General features: G+C 33.1%; 5 protein-coding genes across 6 annotated transcripts; 3 read left to right on the top strand and 2 right to left on the bottom strand.

Moving 5' to 3' along the window:
- Positions 1 to 755: 755 nt before the first annotated feature.
- Positions 756 to 1,412, top strand: LOC131598288 (B3 domain-containing protein At2g33720-like). The gene has a single exon (XM_058870904.1). It carries the CDS (start codon positions 756 to 758, stop codon positions 1,410 to 1,412), a length of 657 nt encoding a protein of 218 aa, XP_058726887.1.
- Positions 1,413 to 8,719: 7,307 nt separating this feature from the next.
- LOC131600229 (uncharacterized) lies at positions 8,720 to 11,874 on the top strand. The gene is made up of 12 exons (XM_058872419.1): positions 8,720 to 9,136; positions 9,339 to 9,415; positions 9,650 to 9,809; positions 9,885 to 9,909; positions 9,993 to 10,082; positions 10,182 to 10,353; positions 10,428 to 10,501; positions 10,640 to 10,709; positions 11,072 to 11,143; positions 11,237 to 11,370; positions 11,456 to 11,529; positions 11,636 to 11,874. The coding sequence occupies exons 1-12, from the start codon at positions 8,938 to 8,940 to the stop codon at positions 11,710 to 11,712; spliced, it is 1,224 nt and encodes a 407-aa protein (XP_058728402.1). The 5' UTR covers positions 8,720 to 8,937; the 3' UTR covers positions 11,713 to 11,874.
- Positions 11,875 to 12,951: 1,077 nt separating this feature from the next.
- Positions 12,952 to 14,031, top strand: LOC131595852 (dirigent protein 16-like). The gene has a single exon (XM_058868354.1). The coding sequence runs from the start codon at positions 12,976 to 12,978 to the stop codon at positions 13,726 to 13,728; it is 753 nt and encodes a 250-aa protein (XP_058724337.1). The 5' UTR covers positions 12,952 to 12,975; the 3' UTR covers positions 13,729 to 14,031.
- Positions 14,032 to 14,130: 99 nt separating this feature from the next.
- On the bottom strand, positions 14,131 to 17,388 carry LOC131595851 (hydroxyethylthiazole kinase-like). 2 transcript variants are annotated; one of them, XM_058868352.1, is made up of 3 exons: positions 16,867 to 17,388; positions 14,464 to 14,865; positions 14,131 to 14,371 (listed from the first exon to the last, which is right to left on the bottom strand). In XM_058868352.1, the coding sequence occupies exons 1-2, from the start codon at positions 17,311 to 17,313 to the stop codon at positions 14,473 to 14,475; spliced, it is 840 nt and encodes a 279-aa protein (XP_058724335.1). In that variant the 5' UTR covers positions 17,314 to 17,388; the 3' UTR covers positions 14,131 to 14,371; positions 14,464 to 14,472. The 2 variants fall into 2 exon arrangements, with proteins under 2 accessions (XP_058724335.1, XP_058724334.1); XM_058868351.1 differs by having other exon boundaries at positions 14,131 to 14,865.
- A 2,367-nt stretch (positions 17,389 to 19,755) lies between these two features.
- On the bottom strand, positions 19,756 to 25,228 carry LOC131595850 (beta-glucuronosyltransferase GlcAT14A-like). The gene is made up of 4 exons (XM_058868350.1): positions 24,422 to 25,228; positions 24,230 to 24,305; positions 23,819 to 23,934; positions 19,756 to 20,568 (listed from the first exon to the last, which is right to left on the bottom strand). The coding sequence occupies exons 1-4, from the start codon at positions 25,029 to 25,031 to the stop codon at positions 20,063 to 20,065; spliced, it is 1,308 nt and encodes a 435-aa protein (XP_058724333.1). The 5' UTR covers positions 25,032 to 25,228; the 3' UTR covers positions 19,756 to 20,062.
- Between the last annotated feature and the right edge of the window lie 1,885 nt (positions 25,229 to 27,113).

The following is a 27,113-nucleotide window of genomic DNA, read 5'->3' as shown; positions in this document are numbered from 1 at the left end:
CGAATATAAAAAAACTTATAATATTTTGAAAAACGGATTTGAAAAATCAATTTTAAAAAATAAATAAAAAATCAATTTTTTTAAAGCTGAAACAAACATTAAACCCAGTAATAATTCATAATTAATAGCGACATTATTATTAATAATAATAATAATAATAATAATAATAATAAACATCGTCGTACAATTTTTTTTAAGTCTTTATTTAACTTCTTAATTAAAAGATGACTTATTAAACAACTTCTTTCATCACTCATTTTAAAGATTTGTTTTACAATATATCTAATAATAAATTTATAAGAGGGCATAAATTTATAAATTTAATTTAATTTTGACATTTGAATTCAATAGACCTGCATCATAAGATAATTGAGAAGATAAGATTTAAAATAATATTTTATCCGATTTTATATTACATGGTAGATTTAGTTGCAAAAATTTATGATAAAAAGATGCATTCACGAAATAAAATAAATGATAAAATAATGAATAATTAAATCAGTATAAAAAAACAGAATATAAAATTGTAACTAACTGAAATCCATATAATAGGGAAAAAAATTGATGAAAACAAACAAACCGAAAAATATCCATTAAGATTTTCTTTGAAAAAGATTTGATTGATATAATTACTAAATTTTAGTAAAGAAGCCGTTGGATATTTTAGTATAAATAAATATTGAGTGAATCAGAGTTTTACCCTTAAAACACATACCTATCAATCACTCTTCTTGTTCACTTGAATCAATCACACAATGGCTCTCTTCAAGATTCATGATTCACCATCCTCACCTTCATCCTATCTCTCTTCTTCCATTACTACTAATGCTGATGGTCTTGGTTCTCTTTCTTGTAAACGGAAATGTCGACAACAAGAAACCAGCAACATTTCATCATTGTTGGATTTGTCTTCATATCCTAATGAAACCAATGTTTGTCTCCACCTATCTCTTTCTTTTTGTAATTGCATTCAAATTGCCAAGAAACAAAAACTTGCTCACCAAGAAACGAATGCTAATGCTGTTGGAACAAGTTCTGATTCTTCAACCAATGGCGATGATCCATGGAAAATCAGGAAGGTGCTCACAGCAAGTGATCTTGGCAACAATAGCAGACTTCTGTTGAAGAAAGAATTGGCTAAAAAATGGGTGGTTCCTTTTTTGGATAAAGATCCAGCTGAAAAAGATGGAGTGAAAGTTTCGGTGTTTGATGTTGACACTCAAGATCTCCGTTCTCTTGTTTTCAAGGTATGGCCTTCCAATGGAAGTCATGTTTTCAACGATACGTGGATCACTGATTTTGTAGATAAACGGAACTTAAAGGCTGGAGATGAAATTGGTCTTAAATGGGATAAAGAAGAGAAGAAATTTGATTTTTCTGTTCTTCGTAGGGGTTCATCACAGCAGATATAGTTTGTTAACCTTTAAGTTTTAGGGGTTTTCATTATTTCTAAAACATGAAAGATTTGTATCTTGATGTTAGTACTATTTAGGGAGTCAGTCATTATCTTTATGATTTGATATGTGTTGACAACAATATTTAGTTTAATCAATATATTATTGTTTATGAAGTTTCAATTCAGTTTCAGTATATTTCATTATTGTCATGTATATGGTTTTCGTTTGTGTTCCAATTGATAAGAGAAAGAGCAATAATGGCTTATAGTCTTAACAATGGAATGACAAAATAGTTTATCAATATAAAAATCAGTTGAGCTCTGAGAGCACATAAATTACTCTTTTCTGATTTATCAAGGAATCCACAAATCAACTACAACACTTGAGCACCGCATCTGCTTCTGTTAAATCGGAGGAGAAGTGGCTGTCCTTGTGTCCATAATAACAACAGCTTCTTTCCAAAATCAAACTCTTGATATGCATCTATTCAATATGGCTGTAACAATTAAGTTTGAGATCGTACATGGAATATGTAAGTTTATAATAATGTTTTTAGTCCCTATTGAATATGTTGTTACATGATGAAGTAAATACTAGCACCAAATCTGCGTCACCATTGATCGCAGTGACACCGGTTTAAATCAATTTCCAAGTCTTGAGATAACTTGAATAACAAGGGAGGCATTTGTGTTCTATTTCAGAACTCTAAGAGAGAAGTTGCATTTAGTCGTGCAGAAATTCATCACACTCACGCGTGATTATTCTTTCTATCACTTTAAAGTTGGAAGTTGATGGAGCAATTTAATCCAAGTAGATAGGTTAAAGATGGAAATCAAGTCGTTCGGGGCTCACAATGGGGTGGCTTGGATGCAAAAAATAACAAAAACATGCTTTCCTGCGAATGTGCTTGATATATGCGCTTTAATAATTGATTAATGTTTTAACTATTATTGAGATGCACTCTTTAGTAGTAATAAATTGTGTGATTGATGGACTTTCATGTTTGGATAGAATGTATTTCAAATTGGTTAATGGGTTAAGAAAATGGTTTATACTTATTTAAATTCCCAAATCCTTTCTCATTTGAGTCTCCATGTGCTTCATATATATAAAGCTGGCCCTGGACCAGGGCAACCAGACCCACAGTCAAGACCTCAAAAAAAATGGGGCCTCAAATTATTGGTAATAGACTTTAAAAATTAAAAGTTAAATTTTATATATACGATCAGGACCGGCCCAATCAAATCGGAGGCCTTGTTTTAATTTTAAAAAAAAACTTCAATTAAAAAAAATGCACTTTTAATAATTAAAATAACCGTTCTTATTTTTAAAAGAAAAACTTAAATAAAAAATGCAATTTTAAAAATTAAAATAACATACTAAAAATAAAATTATATATTAATTATTATGTTTATCATGTTTTCTGATAATCAATGCCGCAATATTTACTAGCAAGTAATTTATTAGTAATCCTATTGTAAAATTGTTTTTTTACACTAAATTATTAAATTAGTATTTTTTTATTCATATTTAATTAGTACTTAAAAAAATTCAATTTCCTTAAATAAAGAAAATTAAGAATTAATAATTAATTTAGATATTTACAAGTTAAATAGATGGTGTTCTTTTTTAAAAAAAATGATATTTTTTATTAGAAGTCCACTTTTATTTTTTGCCCTGGTCCTCTAAATTCTCAGAACCGGCATATATATATATATATATATATATATATATATATATATATATATATATATATATATATATATATATATATATATATATATATATATATATATGAGGAGGGATCAAATTACACCCGAAGAGTTACACCACGAGTTACACTCGTTCAATAACTACATCTCGAATTAATATTTTTTAAATTCAACCGTTGGATTGAAACATAATATCATATAGATCATACCTATAAAGTTTGAGCTTAATCTATAATTATTTACTATGTCATTGAATTACATCAAAATTAACGTTATATGAAAGCTCATTTTAACGTTAATCTTTGGATATCTTGATGATATAGTAAATCATTATAGATTAAGCTCAAACTTTATAGGTATGATCTATATGATATTATGTTTCAATCCAACGGTTGAATTTAAAAAATATTAATTCGAGATGTAGTTATTGAACGAGTGTAACTCGTTGTGTAACTCTTCGGATGTAATTTGATCCCTCCTCTCTCTCTCTCTCTCTCTCTCTCTCTCTCTCTCTCTCTCTCTCTCTCTCTCTCTCTCTCTCTCTCTCTCTCTCTCTCTCTCTCTCTCTCTCTCTATATATCTATATATATATATATATATATATATATATATATATATATATATATTTCCTTTGCGAAATTAGAATTGATCCGTGAATTTGGAGATTAAAATGAATTTGGATTTCTTATGCACATGCAAAGATAACACTCCAACGCTCAAGTCAGTGTGTGATAAAAAAGAGTGAATAGAAATTGAATATCTAAAATTTGTTGTGATATAATTCAAGCGGTAGTCCAAGCTCAAGTTAGTTGGGATTAGAGTTTGTTACGTTAGTTACTTAATATACAAGTCACTTCAACTATTTATCTAAGAATGATACATGCTTAGTCTCTCTCTAATATACCCTTTCATAAAAAAAAAACAATTTATAATACAAAAAACACTTTATAGTAATTGGCTAAATAAAATTGTACTAACCAATCAAAATATTTCTTTCATCCAAGTGACACCATCTTTTTTTCAAATTTTGTTGAAACACTCTTTTATCCACAGCATAAAACCATAACAATTATTTAAAACTTTTTCTTTTCCTTCAAACTCACTTCTATCCTCTTATTCTCACACTTCTTTTTCTCTCTCCTTCTTTTATTATTTAATAAAATTAAATTATATAATTCTCATTTATTTTATGATGAATTAATTTATTTTAAATTTTAATTTACAAACTATTTATAAGTGTTTATAGTTATTAATAATATTTATAAATATTTATAGTTATTAAACATAAAGTATTTGAAAATGTTATATAGTTATTAAACATAATAGATTTGAAAATGTTATATAGTTATTAAACATAATAGATTTGAAAATGTTGGTTATTTGCTATATATATTAATTGGTGCTCTAAATTCTCAATATTGTAAATAATCGTATTTAAAAAGTTTCTACATTATATATGAAGAACATTGCTATATGTCACGAAAAGTGTTAAACACGAATCTCACGAAACATTATTTATATTTTTCTTAAAAACATGTAACATATATGTCACATAAATAACTATCCTCTTTTCTTACAAAAAAAAAAGAAAAACTATATTTCTTGTAAAATCAGTGGACTTGGATTGATGAACTTCGTCCCCATCAAAACCAAGAATAAGATAAAGCATCCTCTATGTTAGAGCAAAGAGAAAGAAAAACCCATTCTCAAAACAAGTAATTCCAGTGGATTTAGTGAAAAAAGAATGAGATAAGCACTTGTTTAGTATTTTTGTAGCTTTCTAGATGCACTCAAAAGAAAGAAAGAGTAAAATCACTTTCTAGAGAGAGACGGAGAAACTTGGGATTGAGCTTGTGGTGTGTATTGGTATCAGAATAATGTGGTAAAACAGAGGATGTAGATTTGAAGAGATGATTTGTCTTGTTGAATTGTGCGTTAGAAGAAGAAAACAATATATTAATGAACTCAATTAAGATCAATGGTAAAAAGACACGTAAGTTAGAGAAGCAAATAAAAGTCTAAGTTTTTATGACACGTCATTCGCGATAGTGTCGTGATGATAATTTTCGGGAGATTAAGCATTTTCCATATATGAAAGAGCAATGCTATTTAGCCCAAAAGAATTAATCACGAAAGGGTCACCAATTTTCGTCCAGCCTATTAAAATAGTTGTTGGCATATTGACATGGATTTGGAATAACCCTTAATTAAAATTTTTATCTACTTAGTTTATGTTTTATTTTTAATAATCAAAATAATATTATTTCACGGGTCACTATCATCGCAATTTCTTTTTTATTTCACGGGTCACTATCACTGCAATGCTTAGTTTATAATTATTAATAATATTTTTAAATATTTATAGTGATTAAACATATCAGATTTATCATGTTCATGATTTGCTACATATTTATTTTTAAATATTTGCAGTTATTAATGATTTTATAATAAGAATTATATATTAGTATAATAACAATCAAACCTTATCGAATAATATAATTTATTAATGAACTTATCCGTGCGGACGCACGGGTCTTCTCCTAGTAGTTGTATATAAATACATATTGTAATTCAGTTTATGTTATCACCTTCAATAATAACAATTATTATTCTTCATTCTCTCTCTTTCTCTCCTCACTAAAGGTGTCTCACGCACTAACAAATTGATATCTAGAGTTTATGGTTCATTTCTTGATCGTGTTTTTAAGAACTTCACGTTGGTGGTCGTGTTTCCAGGGATCGTGAATCGCAGGTGCTGCAGAGATAAATGGTACCAAATTCTCTTCCAATTCTTAACAATGAAAATTTGATATAACGGAGAAAACAAATGCAATCTTTGTTCGGTTTTCGTGAAACCCCAGAAGTGGTCAACAATGGAGTCCCTGAGCTTGCTGACAATGCAACCGATGCTCAGAGAGTCATTCACAAGGATGCGAATAAGAAAGATTGCAAGGCTGTGTATTGTATCCAGTCGACGGTATATGCTGCGAATTTTGATCGGATTTCTCTTGCCGAATCGGCGAAGGAGGCATGGGACATTATTGTCAAGTATTATGAAAGAGGTGAGAAGGTTAAAACTATCAAGTTGCGGACACTATGAATACAATATGAATGACTGCATATGAAAAAAGAAGAAAAGATTGCAGATAATGTCTCGAAGGTGTAGAATCTTGTCCATCTCATGAAATATTGTGGTGAAAACCTAACTGATAAGATGATAGTTGAGAAGGTAATGCGTACATTGACCTCTCACTTTGGTCACGTTATCGTAGCTATTCAAGAACCTAACAATCTTGAAACCCTAAAACTGGAAGTGGAAGTCAAGGCACTTGCTAACATTCCCAAAATAGTCGAAGTCGGAGAGGTTATGGCTAGCACAGGTCAAAGACCTCAAAGGACTAGAGTTCTTCCAACAAGACTTCAAGGCTATGAAGTAGTTGGTGATGATAGAGTCACAGCAGATGGAAAATTATTTCATTTCTCTTTACTTGCAGATGCAGAACCAATCAACTATAATAAGGCTTTAAAGAATAAATAGTGGAAGTCAGCTATGGTTGAAGAGTTACAAGCAAACGAAAGAAATATCACATGGGAGTTCTTTAGAGAAGTGGGTGTTCAAGTTGAAACACAATGCTGATTGGCCGATAACAAGACATAAGACAAGATTAATAGCTCGAGGAATTCTCCAGAGAGAAATGTCAAGATAGAGGAAAATGATGAAAGTGCTGGTGATGATGATTCTTTGAAGGAATAAGAGATGAGTCTGTTCCGTAAAGCGCTACAATAATTACATCAAAAGAAATAGCCTCCAACACTCGTACAAGAATTTAATAAACTTTAGAAAGACTCATTCGTCAAAGAAGACAGAAGATAAAAAAAAAAGGACAGCAAGTATGTGAGTTGTTATGATGAAAAAAATAAAATAAATCGCAATAATGACGATTAGGATTTAAGCAGAAGAAAGACCCTAAAATTGATGGCTCTAATACCATATGGAAAAGTGTTTTAGTTTATTTCAAAGTTGTAATTTTCATTACTAAAATAAACTTGCTTAATAGATAAATTTAGACCAAATGAACTAACTAATTAATTAGGAACATACTAATAAAGTAAAATAATTATAAGTGTTTTATTTGCAGTCTAATATTTACGATACTAGTCTACAGGATTTTCTAACCTTTGTCTCTAAAAGAAAATTATAGAATATCTTTACACACTATTCTAAAACCCTAAATTTTGTAGTTTTGACTTTCACTAATTCGATCGTCAAAATATTCATAGATATATCTCTCATAATCAGACACATTATAAAAGTGGTTGTACTGAAATTTGTTATCAGATGATATATCATCGCCAACAACATTTAAAGATAAAGAGTTTACTAAATTAGATAAAAAGAAAGATATTTTTCATATAGAAAAAAGAAGATTAAAACTAAATGATAAAACTTGTATTTAGTTCAATGAATTTATGAAATGGATTCAAGTATTCATATGTGTGCCTAGATAACTCTATGTTAAGTAATTGCAACCAAAATAGTTAGAAACTAATTTTAAGAGTTGTTATTACATCAATACTTCAACAAGAAGCTTAAAATGCCACTGTTTTTTTTTCCTTCCCAAATTAAGTTCTCATCAAATTTCACCAAACCTAATATATATTAATTTCTTTACACACACATTCTTTTCAAATTCTCTTACTCACTCTAAAGGACAAATATCCCTCTATTATAACTACCTAACACAAATTACATACTCAAGAAACACAGACAAATTCTACATGAAGAAACTTATATTTAAATAGAGTGTGAAAGAAGTGAGGTAACAATTATTGAATTCAAATTCATGGAAACAAACGCGTGAGAGAGGTGTTTGAATTTGGGTGGGCTCCATATATGTTTTTCATTTCATTCAGCAACTCAAAGCTGGAAAAGTGTACATCTATTGTCTTTGTCTTGTTTGTCCATATTGCAACTTTTTCTTTTTACACCTTTCCCCATCTTATTTTTTCAATAGAAACCGAATATCCTCTGCATGCAACTGTAGAAATAATCCCTCGAACTGGAGAAGACCGAGTGTTTATATAAGCGCCAAAAGTTTTTTCTTAAGAATTTAACACTAATGTATTTTTAAGACTGAGATCAAACTCAAAACTTCTAGTTAAATTTGAAGTAATCACTTTCCTTTCAACTTTTCTTTTTCTTCCTAATCATAACGGTTACTTGATAAACTAATTATTTATTGATAAATTAATTGATCTCGTGATAAATTTATGAAACAGCTGTCTTTTACTATTTGGAAAAGGTAATCAGTTTTGTTTACCATACTTGTTGGCAGATTTTCTTCATACCAATAATAGTTTGAAAATTTTTAATTAATTAATAATTTTATCATGGAAAAGATGAGGAAACTTCAAGATGAATAAGCTTCATGCACCGAAAATATAAATTAGATTTATATATGATCTTGCAGAAAGTCAAAAAGACAAGACAAAAATTAAAATATTTGATATGTGTGAGTGAGCAACATTATATGGTGCGCATGGCATGGCATGAGGGAGCATCATGGTATCATATATATGGACACCAACAAAATGGTTTATATGAATCTAATATATATTTAAACACCAGTTGCAATATATATTATTATACAATCTGTTTCTTCAGATAGAAGTGTTTTGTTTTCAAAGAGTGCACTCTTAAACAAAATGAGATTTTGAAGTAACATTTAGCGAATGCTGGTTTTGCAAAACCAAAACTACAAAGATCAATGTTGTAATCCATTTGTAAACACTGCAGTTGTATATGTGACAGTAGCACTGATTGGAGAATGAGTGCATCTGAGGGAGCAGTACATATTATTCATTTTAGTGATAGGAATTTGGGAGAAGTAAACAAGTTTGATTATGCAGTAGAAAGAAAGAAATCACTTCGTGCTCGTTATTATTTTGGCATTGTATTCCTTATAATGAATCTTGCTGCATGGTTTTTCCGCGATTATGGACAAAATTTTCTTCCCTGGATTCATTGTAAGTCAATTTTCAATCCTTTTCCAATTTTAAGTCACATTGCTTAGGTTTTCGGGATGTTAGATGTATAAATGTGTTTGGACAATCTGATCCTTTGAACTAGCTTTTTGAACTCCGTGATCAATAGTTGTGTTCTTGTGTGTGTTTAAGTATTGTTTGTTACCATGATTGATTGTTATTGATATTTTTCTACCTTGTACAGATATCAAAGCTTGTGGAGATGAAGGAGATGATTGTTTTCATTCATTGGGGGTTCTTCGAGTGAGTTTAGGATGCTTTGTATCTTTCAGTTATGTCACAATTTCTTGCCAAATATTGAATGTAACCACATGCATCGGTGTCATGTCAGTTTAAAATACTATACATATTTTCAATCTGAAATGTCAATGTTATATAGGCATATATTGCCACCAGATTTCTTGATATAACTTTGTTTAACAAAATTATTCTTACTCTTAAACTTATATTCTGATAATTTTATCATGAGAATGCGATCCTTAACAATGAAGTCAGATATTTTTCTTAGTGATGTTTGTGACCACTGTAAAAACAAGGAAATTATGTGAAGGTAGAAACTCATGGCATTCTAGATGGTGGGAATTGAAGGCTGTTTTATTGCTTCTATCAATGGCGCTACCATTCTTCATCCCTTCACAATTTGTTCAAATATATGGTCGGTCTCGATTCTTTTCTCTTAACTTTTAAAAAATCATTGGATAAAAACCATAATACAGCTATGTTTTTGCAGGTGAAATAGCTCGTATCGGCGCAGGGTATATATATTTTCTTCATGTTGAACTTTCATTCATTTCAAGTTAAAGTTGAAGATAACCAACAAATTTTGATGTTTGCACAGGATTTTTCTTCTGTTACAACTTGTGAGTGTGATCCATTTTATCATGTGGTGGAATAAGTATTGGACTGCAGATGAAGAAACCAAAGACAGGTACATATTATTACTGCTGCAAAGGTTATTTTGCGAAAACTTTGCTTCTTAGAAATCTATGCATTTTGATATCTTGACATCTTATTTGAAATGGCACAGGTGCTCCCTTGGACTTGTTATGTCAACACTGTTTTATGTTTGTGCTATATGTGGAATTGTGTATATGTATGCATCATATGCCTCAAAATCTTCATGTTCTCTCAATATTTTTTTCATCACATGGACAGCAATTCTTCTTGCTGTAATGATGGTTATATCATTAAATTCAAAGGTACCTATAATACAAAATATCCTAAAATCATGATTTAGATTAAATGTCTGATGCGGCCGAAATTGCGTTTGCAGGTTAATAGAGGTCTTTTATCCTCAGGAATTATGGCTTCTTATATTGTGTTTCTATGTTGGTGTGCAATTAGAAGGTATGATTCCTTCATCACTGGCTCCTTTTGAAGTTTGAATTTCTTTTTAGGCCTATATCAGTTGTAGTTAATATTGAAATTTGGACTTTTGTTGCTAATTTGATTTAATGCCAACTTCAAATAACAATGGAATTTCAGTGAACCTACCACCATAAGATGTGACACAAAGAACCAAGAAAATGGAAATGGTAGCTGGATTACTATCCTTGTAAGTTTTTCAATATATTCTTATTTGTTTACTTTCTCTTGAGGATTCCAGCTTACAATTTTTTATAACTATCAAACACAGACACCAGACACGATGCTAATTATAATACCGAAATACATAGGTATAATCATTTAAATGTAAGTACATGTCGGGTGTTAGATACAACTTTATGTTGAATAAGAGGCACACCTTAATATGAGGTGTTATGCAACATAGCTATAATCATTTTATTGAATATGCATCGTTTAAAACCACCCTAGCTCTCTTTACTAGGTTCAACTATATAGATGTTTTTTTACATGAATCCTTAATAGTCCTCATGAAATATGTAGTGTAATATGTACATGTTCTCTTCTTCACAGGGATTCCTTATTGCTATATTTGCAATTGTTTTGGCTGCCTTTTCAACAGGCATTGATTCAAAATGCTTTCAGGTGAATCCCTCTTCTGAGTAAACCCTTAATTTGATATAAGCAACTTCATTACTGTGCCAACATCTTAAAAATATTTTTTTTTGTCTTTGACAGTTTTCCAAAAACAAAGTTGAAAATGAAGATGACATTCCTTACAATTATGGATTTTTCCACATGGTGTTCTCCTTGGGGGCAATGTACTTTGCAATGTTATTCATAAGTTGGGATCTGAATAACTCAGCCAGGAAGTAAGAAACTTTAGTGTGATGAACTTTTTATGCCTTATATATATACTCTTCTCTTGTATAATGCACATTTCATATATACTACTAGGTGGAGCATTGATGTTGGTTGGTTAAGTACATGGGTGAAGGTTCTCAATGAGTGGTTTGCAGCAACTATTTACAGTAAGAGAATAATCATTTATGCTTGAGATGTACACATAGATATCAACATATGTTACAACCTTCACTAACTAATTTTCATTGCTTTGTTTATATTTGATTTAAACAGTATGGATGTTGATTTCCCCAGTTGTGAGACAGAACAAAGTGATGGATAATGATACAACTGCTTCAATTGATGCATAATTGACAATGAAAGAGTCATCAATATTTTTCTTCTTTTAATTTATTTTTCTATTTCTTAAAATTGTTGTATGCTTCAAATACATTTAATCTTTAGTGGTTCAAAGGCAAAACTAACTATTAATGAAATAAAATGATGATTTTTTTCTTGCTTTGGCAGAAATATATTTTCAAAGATAGCACTGGTTTTCATTTCACATTCTTTAATATTTAAGGTGTTTTATAATTAACAGAGAGAATTACTCAACTGTATTTTGTTTTCAGTGATCATAACAAAACAATTACAAGGGTTTATAACTTTTAGGTTCTGATTAGTGCGCAGAATATAATAAAGACATGATAAGATATAAATCAAAATAAAAATAGAATATGATATAGACAGATTAAGACTTATAATAACAAATTATGATAATTGTTTCTAATAAAAATAGTTATTGTCGTTCCTTGTGCTAATGATTATCGTTGTTTCTTATTTAATTTACTTGATAATAATGGTATAATATTACAATTAGTAATTTACACCGGTGCATAATCAAAGGGGGTACTTTTGTACTAGCTTTTAAAAATGGATTTTGTAAAATTGTTTATCAAAATATTACTACAATTTTTTTATATTTATTTTTTAAAAATTTAAAAACTAATTTTGATATCCTATAACATAAACATACATTATTAAAAATCAAAACATAGTCGAAACGCAATTTTTTTAAAAAGTTGTATTTTTAAAATAATTTTTATGAAAAGCTATTTAAAATAGTTTCAAAATTTAAGTGATTTTTTAAAATTTTGATATCCAAATTTTTTTTCACTAAAATAACATATTAGGAATAATTAGTTAAATTATATTTTTATTTGAAGCATTTATGAAAAATTTCTTTATAAATTTTTTTAAAAAAAAAACAAAACAAATTAAAATTATATTTAAATATAGCTCAAATATTTCTTTTACAATTTTCCTTGAGGATCGAGACTTGAATTGAAAATATTCCAATAGTTTTAACAAAGAAAAGGACAACGATAATGTGAAATAACAATATCACCCAATTGACTTGAGGGTTTGGTTTAGCTGTACTTACACCACCACTCATGTTTTGACTTGTCATAACTAAAGCATTTAGAAAAAAGAAATAAAAAAAAAAAAAACTGATCCATGCCTCAACCACTCCAACACACTCTTCATTCCCTCTTATATAACCCCAAAACTGATTCCATTGCACTCATCAAAACAGAGATTAATCATCTACATCTGAAAAACTTTGAAACAAGATGGCTATGGGATTGTTAAGAATAGCTCCCTTGGGAATGTTGGTTATCTTTTCTCATTTGACGATTTCTATAACAGCAGTTGACCCTATTGCAGCCACAGGGAAAGAACCCATTATTGAGTTATTCATGCATGACATTCTTGGTGGAAGTAATCCAACGGCCCGACCCGTAACCGGTTTGCTAGGTAACATATACAGTGGTCAAGTGCCCTTTGCAACTCCAATTGGATTCAATACTCCGGCAGGTGGGACTGTCATCCCTAACGCCAATGGTGCTATTCCCACCGTCAATGGAGTTACCGGTATCCCGTTAGGAACTGGTTTGGCTGGTACTTCCTTTGCACCAAACGGCAACAACCAAAACAATGTTCAAGTGCAGTTAGGACCAGATGGACTTGGACTAGGATTTGGTACTATCACTGTTATTGATGATATACTTACATCTCAACCTGAATTAGGTTCCCAGATAGTTGGAAAAGCACAAGGTGTCTATGTGGCAAGTTCGGCAGATGGGAGTAGACAGATGATGGTATTCACAGCTTTGTTTGAAGGAGGGGAATATGGAGATAGCTTGAACTTTTATGGTTTGTATAAAATAGGAAGCACCATGTCGCGACTATCGGTAATAGGGGGCACGGGAAAGTTCAAGAATGCAAGGGGGTTTGCTGAACTGAGACCTCTTATCCCACCAGGACAGATTGCCACTGATGGTGCTGAGACATTGCTAAGGATCAGTGTCCATTTGATCTACTAGAGCTGTGCTGTAAAGATGGAAAAGCGACTGGGTGGTTTTTTTACTTTCTAATTACAGATGACAATGAGATTGTTCTTGTATGTTCTCAACTTTGATTGTATGATTGTATGTGAAATCCTATTTGTAATCCCATGATATCATGTTTTGTTATTGATGGTACTGTGCTGCTCACTTAATGCCATCTAATCAATCAGTCTTAAGAGAGATTTTAAAAATTTGAATGCAAAATTCTCCAGACCATATGTTATGTGTTAAAAGAGAAAAATCAAACAAGTCAGATCAGACGCTATCATAAATGGTGAAACATTAACAAGAACGACAAAAAAGCATGATAGAACAAAATCACAAATGCCTATCAAAACAAAAACCCAAGCAAATAAAAAGACGACTGCATATGAAGCATGAAATGTAAGAAAATGTTATTCATTATCTCATATATACACAACTCTACATAGCATCCATATGATTAGCAGTGCCTCAATAGTTCATGAACAACTTTCAACAAATCTATTGTATACATCAAAGAGAAATGAAGGGGAGTTAACTTTGAAAAACAAACCCGATTGGTGAAATTTTAAAGCAGCGGCATACATCCTGTTTTTACTAGCTAGTGTCTCGATTGTCACTAATGATCCATTTTCAACTGATGGATATGAAAGATAGACATGTATGAGCAATGATAGATATAAAATGTATTAATAATTATCAATTTGCAAGTATTGCATGCATGCAGACCTTCAGACTTCAACACAAGCTTGTGATATTAACATGAGACTGTAACGTAGCTTCGTCAAGCCCATAGAGTGCATCTATCAAATGCATTCGCAACGACGCAGGACCTTTAGCCATCTTCATTCCTAACTCACCAGCAATACCAAACACAGATAGGGCCGATACTGCCGCATCTAAAGCATGGCTTTTGTCAACTGCAACAAAGGCAGCAATGAGTGCAGTGACAGAACACCCAGTTGCTGTAATTTTTTGCATCAATGGCACCCCATTGTGAGCGCCAACAACTTGATAACCATCTGTGACAATGTCAGTAGCCCCTGAAACTGCAACTATGGAACCACTTATATGAGCCAACAACTTTGCTGCTTCAACTGCGTCCATTGAATCGTGAGTACTGTCTACACCCTTTACAACAATAGAGCTAAATTACAAATTGCAATTCAAAAATTTCAATGATCAAGGTGAGAGGCAATGAACACAGGTTTTAGTTTTAGTTTTGGATGAGTTCCTAAAATCCATTCTTTCCAAATATCATTCTTAAGGAAAATATCGAGAAATACAACAAAAACAACCAAGCTTCATCCCCATAGGTGAAATGGGCTATATGGATCAAAGGGCATCATAATATTCTATCACAAATCATGTTTATAAATTATAGCAAACCATTGGCCTCTAGATTTTTCTAAATAATTTTGCCTATAATACTTACTGAATCCTCCCTTCAACTAGTGACTACCTAGGCTGCCCACTACCATGCGTGTGATTTACTCCCGCTGCTACAAAATCTGCATATCTCCTTCACGTGGATTTAAATTCTCTAAATTTCCTAGAATTTATGCTAAGTATGCCAATTGTGATGTATTCAAGGTAATTTTTCATTAGTGTTTTGTTTCTGTAAATGAAGGGACTTCAAATTGTATCACAAATAGCCTAAGTGTGTCAGGAAAATAAACAATACAGAATGACACTTAACTCTACAATTAGGGATGCGAGAAAACATAGGCACGCATGGAAACAAGCCAAGTCAAAACTCAATCATCTTTTTTCCAACCATGCAACCTCAAGTATCTCTCTAATGCAAGGGTCCCAGACACGTCTCTAATGTTATCATTTCCATCTCTACGTCACCATCTTAAGTTTTTGGAGGCCTGTGTAAGTTAGCGTTGACGGTGACAAAATAAATAAGTGCCCTATTTTGCTACGGCTTAACCGCGACAAATATTAATTTTATGAGAACCTATTTAGCAATGATTTAAGGCTATGTTTGGATATCATAAAATGAATGGCGCGGAATGCAATGGAATAGGATGGAGCAGAGTGGAATGGAGTAGAACAAATATTTCATTTTATTGTTTGAAAATTTTAAGACGGAACAAGACAAGTTGATCATTCAGTCCAAATCGGAGGAGAAGAAATATGGTGGTAACTGGTGGAATGGAATGGAATACATACTACACCATTCCGCTCCATCCGATTTTAAGTAATCCAAATTCCAAACCATGAAATATCATTTCATCCCATTTTATTCCACTCCGTTACATCCGATTCTATCATTCCAAACGAGTCAAATTTTAATCCTTAATTAAAGACCCTACATCTCTATTATATTGAGTAGGGCTGACAATGAACCAAACTAACTTGAAAATAGTTCGGAACTCGATTCGAAAATTAAATCGTTGAACTAGATTCATGAACCAAATGAGCTGAGTATGAGCTAAAAATTAAGTTCGTTAACTAAATGAGCTGAACTTGAACTATACATAGTTCGATTCGTTAGGTTCATGAGTCAACTCGATTATATATGAGATAGATTATATTGTCTTTAAGAGTAGGTTTTAAGATTTGCTCTAAATCTTAGTATCATATTTTATTTTAATCTAACAGTTATAATTAATAATTAGTATCATATTTTATTTTAATCTAACAGTTATAATTAATAATTTATATTTTCAAGTGAAAAAAATATTTCTCCAAATGATTATACAAAAAAAATTATTTTTAAGTTTGTAAAATAAGGGAGTTGAACCTAACAAGAGTAATCTAACAGTTGAACCGAGATCTTCGTGAACTTCTAACAAGTCGAGTTTGAGCTAAAAAAAAGTTCGTGATAAACTCGAACTCAGCCAATTCTTAACGAGTCGAGTTTGAGCTGAAAAATAAGTTCGTCTTAAACTCGAACTCGGTCAATTCTTAACGAGTCAAACTGAGTTGACGCGAGTTCGACTCGACTCGACTCATTTCCAGCCCTAATATTGAGCTTATTCTCATTTCAGCTTTTTAACACCCAACAATTATTAAAAAAAAAAAAAAATTCCTCTAAATGTTGAATGGTAGCATGTTATCAACTATTTGGGTTGGATTAAACCCAAAACCCTATATAACGTGCTTGTATTTAAGACCATATACCTTGGCGGCGGAGGCGGAGGATTGATAGGAGGAAGAAAGAGCGATGATTTCAGAAGCATTTCCTCTAATAACAGTAGGTTTGAAAATAACAAGCTGAACACAAGCCTTGAATCGGAAAGCCGAGGCGGAAACAGCGACGGGATCAAGAACCCAAGGAATGTCCAACTGAGAGCATAGCTTGGCGGCAGTAATCATGGCGGGAAGAGAGTCGGGAGAGAGTGTACCGACGTTGATGCAGAGAGCACTGACGCGTGGAGTGAAGTCGGGAATCTCTTCGACGGAATGAACCATTGCTGGCGACGCACCGGCGGATAAAAGAGTGTTGGCCATGAGATCCATTGAAACGAAGTTAGTTATGCATTGAATAAGCGGTGATTGAGTTCGAATCTCTGAAAGTAGTTTCCATGTCGTTTTTCCCCATTCCAACCTCTTGTTGCTGTCTTCCATCAAAGCGTAGCGGAAACACTGTGACTCTTATCTCTCTAGATTCTTCTTAATTCCCAATCGCTAAAATCAGTTAAATAAATTGTTTTTTTTTTTATCTTTTAGTTTGAAGGGTTTAATAAAGATGCACTGCACAATTAATCATTCTACAATATTATTTTAGTAATTTAAAAATGATAGTGATTGGAGTGATACAAATCATTGATTGAAAATGTAAAATTATTGTGAGGGTATTATTCTTTTTCTCATTTTTTAAAATATTTTTCTTTAATCCCTCCGTCTTATAATATAAGCAAAAATTACCTTTTAAATAATTAATGTATTTGAACTATATAAAATTTAGAATAAATTTAAAAAAGTATTTTACTTATAATATAGGACGGATGGAATATATTTTTGTCTCAAACTACTACTTTCCTAGAGGAGCATGTATTCCAATGGAATCAGCAGATCGACCCCAATAGCGTGCTACCACCACACATTGTCCAACTAAAGGGGGCACTTTTAAGAAATGAATCTCACCTCAGATCTCCAAATAGGATCTTCTACTCCGGCCTCTTGAAGAAAGAAACATGCCAAAGACCTCGGACTATCCACCCAAAGAAAACGCTTCAAAGCACAAAGCGCCTTCAGCCTGGATGAACTACGACCATAGACCCCGAACTGCATCCGACCACTTCGAGGTCAGTGTCGAAGGTTATCTACCTTGTCGGTTCTTTATTTATTTGTAACAACTTCAATTAATTACTGATATAAGAATGTATATACATATCTTCTTTCTTTGTTATGTGTTTCTAAAACTCGTCTCCAAGTTTTCAACCTCTCATTTAACTCCCCGTTTGACTCTCCAAGAAGGACTATATCATTTACAAAAAGCATGCATCTCGGTGCTAGCTCTTGGATGTATTCCGTGAGTACATCTAAAAGTAAGGTAAAAAGGTAGGGGCTTAGGATTTACCTCCTATTTTTGAAGCCGACAATAGTAATGATAGTTCTTATCCCCTTCTCTAATATCACTGACATATCATATTCTTCATTAAATAAGTTGGAGAAATACGTCTTCCTTCTATCATTTATATCTTTTTTCCTAGACTAAGACTTTGCCTTCTTCATCCTCAACAAATTTCACTTTATACAATTCTCTAGTCTTTCTTTCTCTTCCCTTAGCAAGCCTATATATAGATTTTTCTGCCTCCTTGGTTCCTAGAGATTGGTATAATCTGTCAAAAGTTTGAACTCTTACTTTCCTTGTCGCCTTCTTGGTCTCAACTTTCTTGAACTTTTTCCAAGTTTCTGAATTTTTACACTTAAACCACTATTTAAAACAGTCTTTTTTTTTACTTTAACTTTACTTTGGACATTTTCATTCTATCACCATGATTCTTTACCCTCTACGTCCAAAACCTCTTGATTCACCCAACGTCTCTCTAATCACTTTTCTAATCTCTTGGGTCATCTTGTTTCACATATCATTTGCACTTCTTTATGGTTGTCCAATCCCTTCTTCTAAAATCTTGTGTTGAAAAACTCTTTGCACTCCCTTTAATTCTTATATTTATAACCAAAACTTTACGTTGAGTAGTCAAACTCTTTTCCGGAATAAATAACTTTACATTTCAAAAAAAAATCTTTTATCAGATTTTCTAATAAAAAAGAGATCTATATAATAACATGTCACTTCACTTTTACACTTTTAAATGTGATAAGATGTTCAACTTTTTTTCTAATAAAACAAGAGTTAATGTTAGGGCATAACATGGAGTTAATGTTAGGCCCGACTTAGATGAAGGAGCTAATGTTAAAGCTAGATTAGATGATAGAGTCATTATGGAGTATGGATTAAAAGAGAGACTTAGGCTATGTTTGGGAGTTTGGAGGGGAGGGGAGGGGAAGGCTTCCAAAAATGAAATTTTAAAAAAATATAGGAAAATATTTGACATTTTTTGAAAAAATGATTTTGTTTAGAATGATAAAAGAGTCATAATCATTATTAAATTTTTAATTTTCAAAATAGTTTAACAACCTAAAAGATATTTGGAAAATTTATGTAAGCCTTTCAAAACCCTCCAAAACCCTCATTCAATACAATTTTTGAGTTCCCCCATTTTATAGGGTTTTTGATGTTATGAATAAACTCAAATCCTCCAAAACCCTCCTACCCAAAATCTTTTTATCCTTTTCATTCAATTCTTCCTATTTTTCAAAACCCTCCCCCCTTCCCCTCCAAACTCCCAAACATAGCCTAGCCTTAATGTGAAGGCTGTAACAGACGAAGGACTAACATAGAGGGTGGAAGAAAAGGGATCCATATTAAAACCTGAAATGTGGCATTCTATTATTTCAAGTACAGGATAAGGGATTGTAATTTTTTTTTTTGTTACGAAAACAAAAAACACACTTATCTAAACTCTTAAAGCACATAAATCTTGATCCTTAAGATAAAACTTTGACACATAATTGCATGATGAGATTAAGAATTTTCATCCAGTGTGTTTTACAACTTTTCAGGGCAAACATAACTCTAAACCAAATATGGACACAACCACAATCCCACATTAAATTATAAAACAACAATCAGAATTAGCAAAATTATAATTGTGCAAACACATTTAATGATCATAACTAACTTGCTAGATTTCTGCTAAATACACCAAATACAAAGCAATTGATTCTTATATTTCTTACCAATCCTTTAGAGTTTCTTTTCCTATTCTGTTACATTGTGTGACAACATACTAGCGAACGATCATTCCTATATACACTGACGAGATCGGAAAGTGCCATTCGACAACAGTTCAACAATTGCTTTCTCGAGTCGTTGAGAACCTACACCGGGTCTCAAGATACTGGCATCACCCCAAGTTAAACATGTGTTGTTCCCGGGCTCACCTAAACACCAACCACCAGGAACAACCGATCCAGGGCTTCGGTCCAATACTTTCTGGTCTATGAGATCAAGCACGGGATCATCTGGCTGGAATTTTTTAGCAAAGGCAGCTCCACTATGAATCATGTCATCAAAATCTGTTGAGTTCAACGGTCGAAGATCATTTCTATGACTGTCATAAATAGCATATAATAAGTCCTGGTTTATGATTGTTTTGTTGAATTGTCGAGAATTGCAGAGAACGGTGGGGAAATAGTTGGACAGGGATGATGGTGTGTTCGAGAAATACATCAGTAGAATCCTTGGGAGGTTGTCTACACCCCAAATGCAAAACTCCATAAAGTTGCGACTTAAAATAGAAAAAGATGAACCTGTAGAAGAAAAGAATAAGTCAGCTAAAATAACATCTCAACAACCATCTTTAGAAAAAAGAGAGTAAGAGAATCTTGCAATAAGTAAATAAATTTTTTCAATAAGAACTTCTTTTGTAAGTTAAAACTAGATTCTGCATTTCAATTTACTAGCACATGCCTGATTGTGATGTGAATATATATTACAATAATGTGCCTTCAAAGATAGTAAAATTAAACTGAAAACAATAAAGGCAGAGACTATTTATAAGAGTTAAGAGCATGTGGGGCTCTAAGAATATAAGATATTATAATGAAAACAATGGCAAACTAGAATCAAGATAACCAACTCCACACTTGAATTTCAAAGTGTGATACCAAACTTGGGAGCTTTATACCATTTGTGCCAGGTGTTTAAAAACCATTTCAAACTATAATTACAAGTGAAATGTGAATTTTTTTATCATATAATGATTAACCACTTTCTTGTTTATAGATAGTGCAAAAAAAGTTGTTGTCCATTTGCCACAGAAAAACCAAAATTTTATGATCATCATTGCTGTTTATATTTGCTGCCCAATCAAACAATAAATCTCAGGGAATTGCTCACTATACTGGAGGAAAGACATTGCTACGTCCGATGTTTTGGCCTAAGCCCGATATGGCTACATTTTGCTGATGTGGCTAGTTTGTTTGGGGGGGGGGGGGGGGGGGGGGGGGGACAGTTATATAAAGAGGGGATCACAAGAGAGAAGATATTAGGTATCTTTTCAATTAGAAACCATAGGGTTGGGCAGAGAGCCAGAGAGAGAATCATCTTTTCTTGAGGAGTATTGCTGTGGGATTACAGGGGTCTCTTCTGTGATATTTCTTGTCTTCTATCAATAACACAGTTTCTGTTTCCTTCTAACTTCGGGTTCCTACCATTGATTTGACCTGCCAGGTTATCATGGAGGACCCGGTATTCTATCATATTTGTGTCATTCAAGATGATTGAGGAAGAAGAAGTGTTGGAAGTAGAAAGGGATGAGAGAATTGGCGAGTTAATAGGAAGAATTGAAAGATTAGAGAATTCCGTCAAATTGTTAGTGGCGGAGTTTCTGCAATCTCTGATGGCATAGATGAAGAAGCAAGGAGTGAAACAAGAAACCTACGTACGTGGTCTTGCTTTTGAGGATCGAATTAACAAGACCATTTCTCGACAAATGGAACAGTCTAGAAAGATGCAGGAATAACTCAACAGTGGAGACGTCTCTACATCTGAATCTCGCAAGAAAGGAGAGTGAAAGGTCTGATCTGTTTGTCATGGCACAAGTGCAAGAACAAGTGAGTCATGTGATGAAGGGCTTGCAAATTTGCACGGATGTTAAGAGACATACTGATACAAGAGCTAGCTAAGGCTCAGAAGGAATCTTCTTCATTGTGTCATTTACAGTCCAAGGAGGACAGATCTTCACCGAACATGAATCTTTCTACTGTTGATATTGCTGCAGTCTGCAGAAGCAAGATATGCATCGCAAAATGTGGGGACAATGGGTGTTGTTAAAAGCGTGTACACCTCAAGATATAGTTTTGGCAGATTGTTTGGGGAACAAGGTGGAACTAAGCCTTAGAATTCGCAAGGAACTTGGTGCAACTATGGCTGAAGGACAACATGCAGATATTTAAACAAACTACAGTGCAGGATGGAGAAACATGGATTCACGGTTGATAGAGTATGTAGGGGTCATACATGACTTCTCTTGACATGGAAGCTTTCTAAATTTCTATCATGAAGGCTGACTTGTCGATTGTTCAATGTTTTGAGGATGAAACTAAAAAAATTTATTAGCCTGTTGGCTGCTGGAAAAATTATCCCTTACTATACAGGTTGCTTTATTTTGCGATAGAGGAAAATTTTGGGAAACCCAAATTGATAATAGAAACCACAAGTGGGACGCTACTACAGGGTCATTGCAAGAGTACATGCAGAGGTCACTTTTTAAAATAATGGAACAAGGCCAAATCTATCAGCACAGCGGGATCTTTAATTGGAATATAGATAATGATGTTTAGTACTTAAGCAATTGGATATGGTTGCTATCAATAAATAACAGGGGGTCACTTCTGTAAAATTTCTTGACTTTTTCTATCAATAACACAATTTCAGTTTTCTTCTAATTTCGGGTTCCTAACAAACATGGCCGCAAGTTACCATTCAAACACAGTTGAAAATACTAAAGCACTCTATTTCATAGTAGTATCACCAACAAACACCATATAGTTTCTAATTTGTTGCCCATACATAGTAGTAGCAAGTTAACCGCTTTCAACAGCATACTTAGTTGATACCTCAACCATTCACCTAGAGATGTTAAGTACAATTTTTTAACAAATGTGTGCCTCACCCAGCAACAAGTCAAGGAATGTTTAATCTTAGACATAACTATTTTGGTATTATGTATTTTATTATAAACATGGGTATCATTTTAGTACATTAATTAACAAAAAAAGATTTATTTCTAAATAATACATTAACATACTGGGGGATTAATGAATATATGAATGGATAATCAATACAATTTCTGTGGCTCAAACCCGGATTCCTAACATTTTCCCGTACAGGCTGCTTGCTAATAGCCCTTAGACACCATGGGATGACCACTAAGTGGCATTATAGACCAAGAAGGAATTTTGATCCATGGATTTGTAATTTCATCTTCACCAAAAGGGAGAGAGATGATTCCATAGCAGGACTCGTTATATTCTATATAGGGGCCTAAGAATCCTAAGTAAGAATTGTAAACACTCTCTCAAAGTCTAAAATATAGCCTAATTCCATTTGTCCTGCTTCATAGAAATAAACCACGGGTATGATCACTCAAAGATCCCAATTGTGATGCCGTTAACCATTTTTCTATTTGTTGAGTTAATACGCCTACAAAGATCTGATTCTTTTGGCATTCATGATTAAAATTTTATCCAACCAAACCACTACTAGATTCTTTAAATACGTAGTTATCTAACACATTTCCTTCTCAAAATATTTCAAAAGTCAAGACTCTATTTTCATATAGATCTAAAAAAATTGTATATCTGATATCAAGATATCATTCTATTTTAATTTCTCCATTTGTACATCAAACACAAACTTTTGAACACGCACCACAACAGAGTTTACGTAATATGTGGTTTGCAATGTTACTCTGATCAGATGGGACATTCTCTATAATCAAATACAAGTGGGAAACAATTAGTTTTCCTAATACATTATAAGGACAGCCAAACAAACCTGTAAACAAGTGGTAAGCACTGGGAAGTTCCCTTTTCTGAGTAGCATAAAACATTTCAGTCCCTTCAGAAAGATACAAACCAGGATCAACAATAATGGGTTTCAACTTCCTCGACCTAGAGCATCAAAACAAATACAAACTGTGTCATCACCAACACTTAACAATTCAGATTTCCTATGCAAAACCTTGTAGTTGCCTCCTCTAAGTGAGTAGGTAGTAAAGAGAAAATCAAGCCTTAACATCCTACCATACCCATAAATAGCTATGCATTCACATGGTACATTAACCACCATCACAATGATTGATATTACTCACTTTAGATTAGCTAACTATGAATCACAAACACAGACACCACGCCAGATACTAAACAAACACGTAGACACTTGTACACATAAGAACATTGAACTTACTCTTTCCACCCAATATAGCTTGAATGATTCACAAAGTTCATATCTTTAGGCAGAAACGACAGGATGTGGAGAAGATCTGACAAACCCATAAAAGATTTTCAGCATCAAATCAAGAACACATAATTCAGCAAAAGTAAATAAACAAAACAAAAAAAAAAAAAAACAGCATAAAACAAAACCACCATACCATACCATCTTGAGTAACAAGAGGATAAGAATCAGCACTGAGGCTAACAAACCAATCCCAATTAATAGACAAACGAATCAAAATGGAAGCAGCATGAAGAGTAAAAGAAACAGGAGAAGACCCTTTCTCATAAGCAAAATCAGGTTTTCCCATAACATGAACATTCTGAGCAGCTTTAAAAATGGGATTAGACTGAACAACAAGAGCCAAATTCTCACGATCTGAATGAGGGGCAGAAGGGTCAAGGTGAAGGAGGTAGTGATTGAGAGGGTGATAGGTTGCAGAAAGTAACCGTAAGATCCGACCCGAATCACCCTTTGACCCGGAGATGAGGTACGCTATGGAAGGAGGTGGAGGAGCGGTTTTATCTTGGTCGTAGATGATGCGGTGGGTTTGGTGAGTGGGGTAGAGAAATGGGTCGGGTCGGGTGTGGGTTTGGGAAGGGGAGGAAGAGGAGAGAGAAAGGATGAGGAGGATGGAGAAGAGAGAGATGACTAGGAAAGTGTAGAGGATTGGTTTGGGTTTAGGGTCTCTGAATAAGGTTGATGAGAGAAATGAGAGTGAAGAAGAAGAAGAAGAAGACCATTGAGGTTGTGTTGTTCCTGGGCTTTGCATTTTGAGGATGTTTTTCTTTAGTTGTACTCTGTGATTGCTTTCTTTCTATAGCTTCTACTGTGATCTCGTCATGTGTCTGCGTTGTGTGCTAATGTCTTCGTTTTGCTGCGTATGCATCTGTCTGTCTATTCTTTCTCTCTCTAGTTTTTTTTTTTGATAATTCTTTCTCTCTCTAGTTATCTCAGCACAAGTGCAAAGCTCCCAAATATTAGCATATCTAAAGAAATGAAAGATTATTTCAATTAAATAATATATTTTCGTTTTAATTAATAGGTGAGTAAAAAATTATTCATCATTGGACTCTCATAATTTCATTAGACTTCAAGAGAAGTATCTCCGAGTCTATATAGTTCAAAGAAGTTTTGAAAGGCCCATTAGGAAAGTCGGGCGGACACAACCTAAGGTCGCTTGATTGTGACTAGGGGTGGCAAACGGGCATGCCTGCCCCGTTTAGGCCCGCACCGCAAAAGCTCGCAAAAAAACGGGGCGGGGCGGGCTTTTTGCAATCATACATGTGTGCATGGTCATCGTCTTCATTATATTTAACAAATATAAGTAGCGCCTACCTTAAGGTCTTGGTAAAACTAACCTAGACCACACTCGCATCCGATTTTCAATCGCCCCACTCATCTTGCTCAACATGGTGACCTGATGAGATGGTACAACAGCTAGTTACACTAGCAACAACGACCATGATACCTTAGCACATATGTCCAGGCTCTAGAGACAAACGTCATAACCTTAGCGATATCATAAAGATTTCCTGGTCAAAGACAAGGTCTTGGACCCCTAGCATCATACAGACAAGATTTTGAGTGTTCTAGTATTAGAAAACTTCAAACCACCTTTACTAGTGAAGTTTAATGGAAAGAGCAGCCCTTATAAACACATTGTTGCCATCAATACAATACTCAAATGACAATCATAGGCACATTCGACTGATTAAGGTGCAAGATCTTGTCCAATATTTTCAAGGAGGTGGCCCTAAAGTGGTTCATGAACCTCCTCTGCCTTTCAGTAACTAGTTATCACAACCTCACAAGGAAACCGGTCCATAAGTTTGCGGAGAGAAAGTAGCAGAAGGTTGCTACCACTAGCATGTTCAATGTATACCAAAGACACTTCGAGTCACTTAGGGAGTACCCCGTCCGCTTCAACGAAGCTATCATAAAGGTGATACATCCAAACCAGGAGATGTTTGTGGGAGCATTTCCAAATAATTTGAGAGTCGAGCATTTCAATGAGTCTCTCTCCTAAAAGCCATATGTCCCCATGATTGAAATCATGACACGACTTAAATGTTACATTATAGGAGAAGAGATTATTGCTGAGAAGAAATCCATAGACATCTAAGAGCGTGCCTCCATCAGATCCGACTCATTGTAGGCAGGGACGGATCCAGAAATTTTAACAAGTGGGGTCAAGATCTTATTATAAACAGTTATAACCATGTAATTTTATCTAACCATATAATTTTATCGAACGCAAATAATCACATGATATTGTTTATGTTTAATTATATCTTTAGTTTCTCTATATTATCTAATTCTCAAAATTAATTTTCATATTTCAAATAATTTTAACATATTTGAATTAAGAGTACTAATTTTGCAAATTAGTTGAAAGAGATTAACCAAACTATTACTTTAACATATTTTTTAACTATAAAGTAATTTTTACTATGCCTACAAATTTATTTATGTGATTAACTTTTATTGAATATTTAATATATATATATATATATATATATATATATATATATATATATATATTTGTACTTTGTTGAGTAAAAAAAATCATTCATTTATACAACACATGCACAAAATTAAAGTATAGAATGATTAGTCTGTATCATTAGTGACATTATGTAATGGGGCATCGCTATATATTACATGGGGTCAAACATCAAGAGGCCTTACTAATAATTAAAATGAAACTTTGGATGTGGGGTCAACTGCCCCCAATTTATACTATGTAGATCCGTCCCTGATTGTAGGATCCACTTTACCCCGTTCGTCAAAGATACTTTCAAACATAGTGGAAGGCCTATGGATAACTTCACGCCATTCAACACTCGTCAGG

Source organism: Vicia villosa, linkage group LG4 (genome assembly GCF_029867415.1).
Source record: "Vicia villosa cultivar HV-30 ecotype Madison, WI linkage group LG4, Vvil1.0, whole genome shotgun sequence".
Lineage (NCBI taxonomy): Eukaryota > Viridiplantae > Streptophyta > Magnoliopsida > Fabales > Fabaceae > Vicia > Vicia villosa.
The sequence above is the reverse complement of the archived record's forward strand: the minus strand, read 5'-3'. Positions and strand labels throughout refer to the sequence as shown.